This window comes from Bombina bombina, chromosome 4 (genome assembly GCF_027579735.1).
Source record: "Bombina bombina isolate aBomBom1 chromosome 4, aBomBom1.pri, whole genome shotgun sequence".
Classification (NCBI taxonomy): domain Eukaryota; kingdom Metazoa; phylum Chordata; class Amphibia; order Anura; family Bombinatoridae; genus Bombina; species Bombina bombina.
In genome coordinates, this window is record NC_069502.1 from 370,095,255 (window position 1) to 370,107,470 (window position 12,216).

The window sequence follows — 12,216 nt, forward strand, 5'->3', positions numbered from 1 at the left end:
ATGTGGGAATCAATACCCAAGCTGTGGAGTCCACAATACCACCATGAATGTGGGGACAACAAACAGTGTAGGCAGGATTTTACTATTCAGGCACTACGGCCCGCTGAACAGAAGAAGCATACACATCAAAGTGATAATTCTTAGAAAAAGAAGACCAAGAAGCTACGCTACAAATCTGATCAATAGAGGCCTCAGTCATTATGAAAGCTCCAATTGCTCTAGTGGAATGAACAGCTTTTTTACCCTTCCGAGGCCCAGACAAAGCTGAAGGCTCAGAGACTTTTCTATCATTAGAAATAGCTAGAAGAAAAAAGAAAATTTATGCTTACCTGATAAATTTTATTTCTTTATTGACACGATAAGTCCACAAATCATCTTAATTACTAATGGGATATTAACCTCCTTGTCAGCAGGAGGCGGCAAAGAGCACCACAGCAGAGCTGTTAAATAGCTCCTCCCTTCCCTCCCACTCCAGTCATTCGACCGAAGTTAAGGAAAGAAAGGAATAGCCAAGGTGCAGAGCAGTGTTCCCTCTAAGGCCAGTTTTGTGTGTGCGGCCCAGCAGTGAAACAGTTAATTAGGTAACCACACCCTGCAATTAGCAAACACTGCACAATGCAGATGGCAATGTATGGTACTCTTGTTAACGGTTTTACTGCTGGGCTCAAAGCCGTATGAGTGACTAATATTATAGGCTTACCGAAGGTGTATGCACCGTATTGTAACCGGTGCTGACAGGCAGACTAACACTTTCAGTGGTTAGCACACTGGGTGGCCTCAGGTTGGCTGTACACAGGTGGTACTCAGCGTTGCTTGATTGAATGTGGATGAGCGACTGTGCAGTTAATATGTCAAAGACTGCGGTAGGTGAGAAGATTACAAAACCTTTCCAGGAAGGATCATATGAAATAGCAAAAGACAACTTCTGTATATTAAAATTGATAGACTTTAATCCATACAAATTGCTACGCGTTTCTAGACCATAAACCGGTCTTTTCTTCAGGCATAAAAACAATGGATGATCCATTGTTTTTATGCCTGAAGAAAAGACCGGTTTATGGTCTAGAAACGCGTAGCAATTTGTATGGATTAAAGTCTATCAATTTTAATATACAGAAGTTGTCTTTTGCTATTTCATATGATCCTTCCTGGAAAGGTTTTGTAATCTTCTCACCTACCGCAGTCTTTGACATATTAACTGCACAGTCGCTCATCCACATTCAATCAAGCAACGCTGAGTACCACCTGTGTTCAGCCAACCTGAGGCCACCCAGTGTGCTAACCACTGAAAGTGTTAGTCTGCCTGTCAGCACCGGTTACAATACGGTGCATACACCTTCGGTAAGCCTATAATATTAGTCACTCATACGGCTTTGAGTCTACAGTATTACGCTATGTGGCGCCCTCTTTTCTACTTTTAATTCACAGATATCTTCACTCCGAGGACCAGAGGAGCTTTGCCGCCAGCACATTTGATTGCGCTCTAAGATCCAGCACTATCCGTTCACACCAAGTATCATGGTTGGTGCTTAGACACGACACACTTATTTTTATTTTTATTTCTAGCGCACCCCGCTCACGGTTCCCTTTGGGGTTCCCATTTTGACTGATTGTTTACTGCTGGGCTGCACACAAAACTGTCCTTAGAGGGAACACTGGTGCAGAGGTGTCTGAAGTTTATAATAACCAGCAACCTGTCTAACAAAAACAGGGCGCGCCGTGGACTCATCATGTCAAAAAAGAAATACATTTATCAGGTAAGCATACATTTTCTTTTCTTTTTTAAGACACAATGAGTCCACAGATCATCTTAATTACTAATGGGATCCAATACCAAAGCTAGAGTACACAGATGATACGGGAGGGAGAAGACAGGGCACTTAAACGGAAGACACCACTGCTTGAAGAACCTTTCTCCCAAAAGTGGCCTCAGCCGAGACAAAAGTGTCAAATTTGTAGAACTTTGAAAAAAAGAGTGAAGAGAGGACCAAGTTGCAGCCTTGGAAATCTGTTCCACAGAAGCTTCATTCTTGAATGCCCATGAGGAAGCAACAGCCCTCATGGAATGATCCGTAACTCTCTCAGGAGGCTGCTGTCCAGCAGTCTCGTATGTAAAACGTAAGATACTCTCCCGCAAAAAAGAGAGAGAAGTAGCCGTAACTTTTTGTCCTTTACAGTGTCCTGAAACAAAATCACAAACAAAGAAGAAGACTGATGAAGACCTTCGTCTGCAGGTTAATTTTAAAACACGGACCACGTCCAAAATGTGCAGAAGTCGTTCCTTCTAAGAAGAAAGACTAGGACACAAAGAAGGAACAACAATCTCCTGATTAATGTTCTGATAAGAAACAAACCTTAGGAAGAAGAAGTACGTAAAACTACCTTATCTGACTGGAAAACAAGGTAATGAGACTCATACTGCAATGCTGAAAGCAATGACACTCTCAGAGCAGAAGAAAGAGCAACAAAAAATAAAACTTTAAATGTTAAAATAACTGCTTTCCAAGATAACAACTTAATATCTACGGAATGTATAGGCTCAAACGGAGCACCTTGAAAAACCTTAAGAACTGAATTAAGACTCTATGGAGAAGTAACTGGCTTAAACACAAACCTGATCCTGACCAAGGTCTGACAAACTGACTGTACATCTGGGAATTCACCCAACGTTTACGTACCAAAATAGATAAAGCCGAGAATTGTCCCATTAGGGAACTAGTCAATCAACCCTTTCTCCAAACCTTCTTGGAAAAAAAACAAAATTCTAGGAATCCTAACTCTAATCCATGAGTAGCCCTTGGATTCACACCATTACAGATATTTATGGTAAATCCTTCTAGTTACAGTCTTACGAGCCAGTATCATGGTCTCTAATTGGATAAAATTAAGCGTTCAAACTCCAAGTAGTCACCTTCAGATAAACTAGCTTTGCTGAGGCATGTGTCTTCCAAGTCCAACGGATGGGAAGTACAAATAATAGGCATCCAGACTCCTTAATGATACCCTTAAAGTGGATGTAAAGTCATGGTCTCTGTTACTCATCTTGTTATTTGATTAAAATAAAGGTTAGTTTAAGACATCATTTTTCTCAAATTGAATAATATATCAGAATCGAAGGATTTATAAACCTATTTCGCTTACTTTCATCCTCCGCCCGCCATCTTGTCCCTCGTTTCTAATTTGATTGACATCCCATGATATCTAATAACAGATCGTACCCCATGGCGTCCAGCCCCTTTTTCTCACACGTCACGCGATCAAACTGTGCATGCGTTCCCTAACGATTTGTCATTTACAATCCATGCTCGTCCACGTTTAGCGCATGCGCAAAGCTTTTACTATCATATTTACATTGGCGTTCAGTAAAAGCGGAAAGTAAGTATCGATGCAACGTTTAGCGCATGCGCAAAGCTTTTAATATCATATTTATACGATCGATGTTGGGATCAGAAAAAAAGATGTTTCTTTTGCTTGCTGCCAAAGTATTCAATGAATGGAAACATTCATTGAATACTCTGGGCGCGATCCGATATGCAACGTAGTTTGCGGCGCATGCGAGGGAACCCCCGCCGCCCGCAGTTTCAGCTCGCAACTCGAGCTATCCTATATACGGCGCCGTCAGATGCTAAAGTGCCGTAAGTCTGACAAACCAGCGATGTCCAGAAATCTGCGTAAGTACAAATTTCTGGAGTCGCCAGTGACTTACGGAACTTTAGAAACTGCCGGCACCTACAAAATCTGACTAAAGTATGAAATCACCCGTACTGTCTAACACGCCTCCCAAACATAGCCCGACACGTCTAACCCTCTATCTGCTATCCCCCCCTCACTATCCTAACAATAAAAAAAGTTATTAACCCCCTAAACCGCCGCTCCCGGACCCCGCCGGCACCTAATAAATTTATTAACCCCTAAACCGCCACTCCCGGACCCCGCCGCCACCTAACAAAGTTATTAAACCCTAAACCACCGCTCCGCCAGCTATATTAAATATATAACCCCCTAATGTGAGACCCAACCCCGCCACCATCTACCTTACCTACCCCCTAAAGTGAGCCCCTACCCCGCCGCCATCTACCTTACCTACCCCTTAAAGTGAGCCCCTACCCCTCCACCATCTATTTTAAAATTATTAACCCCTAATTAATCCCCCTACACCGCCGCCACCTATATTTAAATTATTTAACCCCTAATCTATTCCCCCTACCCCGCCGTCACCTATATTAAATTAATTAACCCCTAATCTAATCCCCCTACCCCCGCCGCCAGCTATATTAAATTATTAACCCCTAATCTAATCCCCTACCCCGCCGACAGCTATATTAAATTAATTAACCCCTAATCTAATCCCCCTACCCCGCCGCCACCTATATTAAATTATTTAACCCCTAATCTAATCCCCATACCCCGCCGCCACCTATATTAAATTAATTAACCCCTAATCTAATCCCCCTACACCACCGCCACCTATATTAAACACATTAACCCCTAATCTAATCCCCCTACACCGCCGCCAGCTATATTAACCCTAATTATATTAGGGTTAATATAGTTATTATATTATATATATTAACTATATTAACCCTAATTATATTAGGGTTAATATAGTTAATATCGTTATTATAGTATATATATTAAGTATAATAACCCTATCTAACTCTAACATCCCTAACTAAACTCTTATTAAAATAAATCTAATATTAATATTATTAATTAAAATATTCCTATTTAAATCTAAATACTTACCTATAAAATAAACCCTAAGATAGCTACAATGTAATTAATAATTACATTGTAGCTATTTTAGGGTTTATATTTATTTTACAGGCAACTTGGTATTTATTTTAACTAGGTACAATAGCTATTAAATAGTTAATAACTATTTAATAGCTACCTAGTTAAAATAATTACCAATTTACCTGTAAAATAAATCCTAACCTAAGTTACAAATACACCTACACTATCAATAAATTAAATAAACTACAAATATCTAAACTAAAATACAATTAAATAAACTAAACTAAATTACAAAAAAAACACTAAATTACAAAAAATACAAAATAATTACAAGATTTTTAAGCTAATTACACCTATTCTAAATCCTAATAAAATAATAAAGCCCCCCTAAATAAAAAAAATTCCCTACCCTATTCTAAATTAAAAAAGTTAGCTCTTTTGCCTTACCAGCCCTTAAAAGGGCCTTTTGCGGGGCATGCCCCAAAGAAAACTGCTCTTTTGCCTGAAAAAAAAACACAATACCACCCCCCAACATTACAACCCACCACCCCACATACCCCTAATCTAACCCAAACCCCCCTTAAATAAAGATAACACTTTCCCCTGAAGATCTCCCTACCTTGTATTCACCCAGCCGGGCAGAACTCTTCATCCGATCCGGGCGATGTCTTCAATCAAGCGGCAGTGAAGTCTTCTTCCATCCGGCGATGTCTTCAATCAAGCGGCAGTGAAGTCTTCTTCCATCCGGCGATGTCTTCAAGCAAGCGGCATCTTCAATCTTCTTTCTTCGCTCCTCCGCCGCGGAGCATCCATCCTATCAGCCAATCGGAATTCGATGGACGCCATCTTGGATGATGTCATTTAAAGGAACCTCATTCGTCGGAAGTCATCGTGCCAGATGGATGCTCCGCGGCGGAGGAGCGAAGAAAGAAGATTGAAGATGCCGCTTGCTTGAAGACATCGCCGGATGGAAGAAGACTTCTTTGCCGCTTGCTTGAAGACATCGCTCGGATGGAAGAAGACTTCACTGCCGCTTGATTGAAGACATCGCCCGGATCGGATGAAGAGTTCTGGCCGGCTGGGTGAATACAAGGTAGGGAGATCATCGGGGGGGTAGTGTTAGGTTTATTTAAGGGGGGGGTTTGGGTTTGATTAGGGGTATGTGGGTGGTAGGTTGCAATGTTGGGGGATGGTATTGTGTTTTTTTTTTTCAGGCAAAAGAGCAGTTTTCTTTGGGGCATGCCCCGCAAAAGGCCCTTTTAAGGGCTGGTAAGGTAAAAAAGCTAACTTTTCTAATTTAGAATAGGGTAGGGAATTTTTTTTATTTTGGGGGGCTTTATTATTTTATTAGGGGGCTTAGAATAGGTGTAATTAGCTTAAACATCTTGTAATCTTTTTGTTATTTTTTGTAATTTAGTGTTTGTTTTTTTCGCAATTTAGTTCAGTTTATTTAATTGTATTTTAGTTAGATATTTGTAGTTTATTTAATTTATTGATAGTGTAGGTGTATTTGTAACTTAGGTTAGGATTTATTTTACAGGTAAATTGGTAATTATTTTAACTAGGTAGCTATTAAATAGTTATTAACTATTTAATAGCTATTGTACATAGTTAAAATAAATACCAAGTTACCTGTAAAATAAATATAAACCCTAAAATAGCTACAATGTAATTATTAATTACATTGTAGCTATCTTAGGGTTTATTTTATAGGTAAGTATTTAGATTTAAATAGGAATATTTTAATTAATAATATTAATATTAGATTTATTTTAATAAGAGTTTAGTTAGGGATGTTAGAGTTAGATAGGGTTATTATACTTAATATAAATAATATAATAACTATATTAACTATATTAACCCTCCAATACACAGCGTAAGGCTTACTACGGCTGCTTTTTGTGGAGAGGTGAAAATAGAGTAAGATTTCTCCATTGTCGCCACGTAAGTCCTTACGCTGTATATTGGATACCAAACTGCGCTGGTTTGGTATTCCTGCCTATGGCCCAAAAAACTACGTGCGACGGCAGAAATATACGAGCGTAACTTCTAGGTTACGCCGTATATAGGATACCAAACCAGCGCAAAATTCAGCGTCGCCGGCATTTGCGGGCGACGCTGCATATCGGATCGGGCCCTCTGTTTCTTTATTTACATAGGGCGTGTTTTGAAAAACGCATGCGCTAATTTGCTTCTCCTCGGGAGCGCGCTTCACTGATACGTAAGATAGCAGGAGGCAATGCTCTGTAAGAAAAGGACTCCAAAAACCGGTCAAGTCAAGGATGGGAGGAGTTCCAGTTGAAGACGTAGCTAAGTTATTATATAAATTATAATATCAAAAAATGATTATTTTAAAAAAAAAAAACATAGCAGTTTACATTGCAAAACATATAGAGAATTAGTACTGAGTAGTAGACAGCTTATTATTGACATTCAGCTTAAACATAGAAAGTGAAGGGCTCTCTGCTGCATGCAGCAGAGAGACCCACCCGTCACTGTCCATTACATCGGGCTTAGGATTATGTGAAAAAAAATGTGTGCAATGTCGCGCAGCAGAGCTACGTCCATCGTAGGGCTTGACAAAGTAAACTTCCCCGAGCGGCAAAACTCTGTTCAGAAAGAGAGCTGGTCGGGAGAATGAACTGCATGGCGAACATTTGCATATTCAATATCAAACCTCCCGGTCGGCCAGACAATTGCAAAAAGAGCCGTTGGGAGTATAAAAGTGTCAAAGATAACATGTTAGCTAAGCAACAGAGATAAACCATCGCGGTCGGCTACTAATGCGAAAATAAGCCATTGGGAGGAGACTGTCAAATAAACATAAAAGCCACTTCTCCACATCCCCAGTGCCTGCAGAAACTGCACTGTGACTTATCCCTTCTTAAGGATAACGTCATCTTGTGTCCATCTTTGTATATAGTATAAGTGCTAAATTTTTCTGTGTATGTACCCCAGAAAATACAAGTTAGTACTTACCTTAGAAGTCTGCACGGCAGGTAAGTCAGCTCACCCGGCTTGCAAGGGTTCTCTTCCTCACATTGGCCTGTGGAACTGAGTATTTTTCCCTCAGACTTTTATAAACAGGGCAGCTTTCAATCTAAGGGAGGCGCAGTGAGAATTATGTCCCACAAGTTCCCATTGCTCTAAAGCCACCAAAGCTCTACTGAAGAGACTGATATGGACTACGGCTACACCCTAGAACAAATCAGCACACTATTGCACTACTTTTAAAATAATAATCTCTTGATTGAAGAATCTATTCTAACACCTCACTTTACCACTTCCTATCATGAACATCAGGCAAAGAGAAGAATGGCTGGAGTGGGAGGGAAGGGGAGGAGCTATTTAACCCCTTAATGACAAAAGTCGTACAGGGTACGTCTTACACAAACTGGTCTTTAAAGACACAACGATGTACCCTGTACGACATTAGGGGATTTAAAGCGTCTGGAAGCAATCCTGCTCGCTTCCAGCCGCTTTCCCGGTTATTGCATGTGATGCCTCGATATCGAGGCATCCTGCAATAACACCCCTTGGCCATTCGATGCAGAGAGAGCCACTCTGTGGACCCTCTCTGCACCGGTACATGGATGGCTGGTATCGTTGGTAGGTGGGAGCTTATGCGGGAGGCGGGTGTGCGTCCATTTGATGGCCATATGACATCGAGGGGGCGGGATCGTGGGGCGCACATGGAGGGCGCGCGCACGTGCACGGAGGGGCGGGGACGGGAACGGCTACACTACACAATTTTTTTTAAAGAAAGTGGGATAGAGTGGGGTAAAAATTGATTTAAAAAAGGCATCTAAGGGATCTGGGAGGGGGTGGGGGGTTGGTATTTTTGGCTGGGGGGAATCTACACTACAGAAAACAATTAATAAAATAAAAAAAGCTGTTTTTTTTTAGTAAACTGGGTACTGGCAGACGCTGCCAGTACCCAAGATGGCTACCAATAAGGTAGAGGGGGGAGGGTTAGAGAGCTGTTTGGGGGATCAGGGAGGTTGGGGGGCTAAGGGGGGATACTACACATCAGCATATGTAAATATGCTATAAAAAAAAATACCTTTTATTTTAGTACTGGCAGACTTTCTGCCAGTACTTAAGATGACGGGGACAATTGTGGGGTGAGGGAGGGAACAGAGCTGTTTGGGAAGGATCAGGGGGTGTGATGTGTCACGTGGGAAGATGATCTCTACATTAAAGCTAAAATTAACCCTGCAAGCTCCCTACAAGCTACCTAATTAACCCCTTCAACTGCTAGACATTAATTCATGTGTGTGCGCAGCGGTATTTAGCGGCCTTCTAATTACCAAAAAGCAACACAAAGCCATATATGTCTGCTATTTCTGAACAAAGGGGATCACAGAGAAGCATTTACAAACCAGTTGTGTCATAATTGCACAAGCTTGTTTGTAAATAATTTCATTGAGGAAACCTAAAGTTGTGAAAAAATATTGTGAAAAAGTGAACGTTTTTTTTTTTTATTTGATCGCATTTTGGCGGGGAAATGTTTGGGTGGGCATGAAATATACCAAAAATGGGCTAGATCAATACTTTGCGTTGTCTACTACACTACACTAAAGCTAAAAATTAACCCTACAAGCTCCCTAATTAACCCCTTCACTGCTGGGCATAATACACGTGTGGTGCACAGCTGCATTTATAGCGGCTTCTAATTACCAAGAAGGCACGCCAAAACCATATATGTCTGCTATTTCTGAACAAAGGGTAGGGGATCCCCAGGAGAAAGCTTTTACAACCATTTGTGCCATAATTGCACAAGCTTGTGTGTAAATAATTTCAGTGAGAAAACTAAAATTGTGAAAAATGTAAACATCTTTTTTCATTTGATGCGCATTTGGCGGTGAAATGTGGCATGAAATATACCAAGATGGGCCTAGATCAATACTTGGGGTTGTCCCACTACACTAAAGCTAAAATTAACCCTAGAAGCCCCCTACATGCTCCCTAATTAACCCCTTCACTGCTGGCATAATACACGTGTGGTGCGCAAGTTTTTCCATTCCTTAGGATAAATATGTCTGGGTAACGGGTTTTAACAAGAATTAAGCTTTCAATCGCCATGCCATCAAACTCAGAGATTTGAGAACTTGATATAAGAAAGGACCTTGAGCGAGAAGATCCTTTGTTAGAGGAAGCCTCCAAGGTGGGAACGAGGACATCTGCACCAGATCTGCCAACCAATCCTGAAAAGCCACGCCGTAGCAAACAGAATTGCCTTAACTCATTCCTGCTCGATTCTGGCTATCATCCTGGATAGCATCACAACCCTTAGGGGCGCCAGCGGTACCGGTGAAAGCTAAATGCCAAAACCCAAAAGTAACAAACCAAAATTTAGTGCAAAGTGGAAAAAAAACATATACTGTGCATAGCTCAGAAGTAAATTCTCTGCACGGTAAGCCGTCAGACTAAATTTAAAGAAACAGTAACCTTAAAAAAACATTTATTTTTTTTTTAAGTGCCTAAATGTGCTAAAAACTGCTAGTATAGTGTATGATGTATAATATATGTTCCCAGACTATGTAAATTAATGAGTACATGTTCACACTACCAGCCGGTAGGCTTGTAAGATGCAGGTACTTACCACTCAGCAACTCAGCCCCACTCGTCTTACCTTCCGCTGCAGCAATTTGATTCCAGCAGATGAGCCCATCTTAAGCAGTTTGAGCATGGTTTCCAAGGGATCTGAACTCGTACCAGTATCTACAACCCAGGGAATTGGTGGACACATTTAACCTGGCAGGCCCTGCTACATATCTCACTGAGAAAAGACCCTTTGTTGCCTGGCTGAAATAGTCTTTAACTGCCACTGTGATTTGAAAGGGTTACTGTGAGAAGGATTTGGGCTTCAGATCGGTTAGAGGATCCGCTTTCCAAACAATGAGAAAATCTTGCACTTTACTTTGACCTCACTACAAAAGAAAATGAGTGAACTAGGAAGTGGAAAGGATTTAATGGCTTGGTGTGTTGGGTTGCCTTTGCCTCCTCCAAGTGGTCAAAAGAGGATTATTACCACAAGTGATGGTTCATGGACTCTCACCATCTGATTGAAGAAATTGGAAAAGATATTGGCTGTTTTATCTGGTGAGAAGGACCGATATATATAGGGGTAAGATACTCTATTATCCCTATTTCTGTGTATGTACTAAGCCATTTGTTTCATTATTATTTTTTCATATATTCATTCACCATACCAGTGGAGCGTTAAAAAATAATTTTCCATCACCGTAAGGCTTGAAGATTGTATGGTATACCTTTATATTCTTGTATATTATGGCCTGATATTGTATTGTAACTCTTATTTACTTTGGTTTAAAAAGTTTGTATGCTTTATCTTAATTCTAAATAAAAGTTTAAAAAAAAAAAAGTTTCCAGAATGATCAAACTGAGATGCAATGTTGAATCCTAATTTTGTAAAAAGCATTGTAGACTATTTTGTCTCAGATTTAACATCTAAATAGTTTGGGGTGTGAGTACAAACTATAACCCACTGTTGTAATTTGGCAGATAATCCTGTCTGCAACAGTTTTACACTTTCATACTCCTAAAGAGGATGTCAACTACAGGGTAGCATATTGCATGTGTCGATTATTGTAGTAACTGTTTAGTGAGTATGATTTCAACATGATCATTTGTTTAATGATTGTAATGAACAGTTTCAGAATAATAAGTTTGGTTTTTCTTGCACGGATTTCTTACATATCTCAACCTAATGAAATGATAGTTGTAGACCCTTTGCACTGTACAAATAACAAATATCCACAAAATTAAAAATTAATGTTTTTTTTTTATTTTCCATGGGGATGCTAAGTGTGTGTGCTATAGTTCCTTCTGATTAAACCAGTTAGCAGTGGCTGACAGTTAACCATGATTACCCAACATAAATGCCCTCATTGTAACAACCTCAGAAGCATAAAACATTCAAGTCCGTAAGAGACTCTCCGCATATTCTATTAACCTTTGTATCTAGCTATATACATGTCTATATATCTATATGCAAACAGAATGACCTCTTATTTCATTTCAATGGATTTTCATATTAAATATAAAACTGAAGGAGAGATTCCTTACCCCAGTAACATCCATGACTTTATAGCTGCAAGTTGTCCTGTTTTAACATGGCGACCCTGGGGGGAAAAATAGTAGGATTTAAAAAAAAAAACATTTGAAAAACTAAAATATAAAAACACAAATTTCAGAAGTGTAAATAAATAGGGGTGCATTATTTTACTTTGGAATTCAAAGAGATAAACAACTTGTAGCTCTGCAGACACATGACTGGAAAGGATATTATGAAAGATGACAAAGACAGAAGGAAGATCAGATCTTTTGTGCACTGGACCCAGCTATAACTAGTTTCTATACGATAACCACATAAGGTTTTAATCTATTACATCTTACACTTTGTTTTGCAAAAAAATTAAACTCCCATTAGTACAAAACAATTGGGGGGGGGGG

The 12,216-nt window shown here is 40.0% G+C and overlaps 1 protein-coding gene across 1 annotated transcript in view; it reads right to left on the bottom strand.

Annotated features, from left to right (window-relative positions):
* TNIK (TRAF2 and NCK interacting kinase) overlaps positions 1-12,216 on the bottom strand; it is a 949,249-nt gene that overhangs the window by 562,671 nt on the left and 374,362 nt on the right. Inside the window, 2 exon segments of the mRNA XM_053710136.1 lie at positions 11,830-11,852; positions 11,855-11,885. Of these exon segments, the coding sequence (XP_053566111.1) occupies positions 11,830-11,852; positions 11,855-11,885 (54 nt within the window).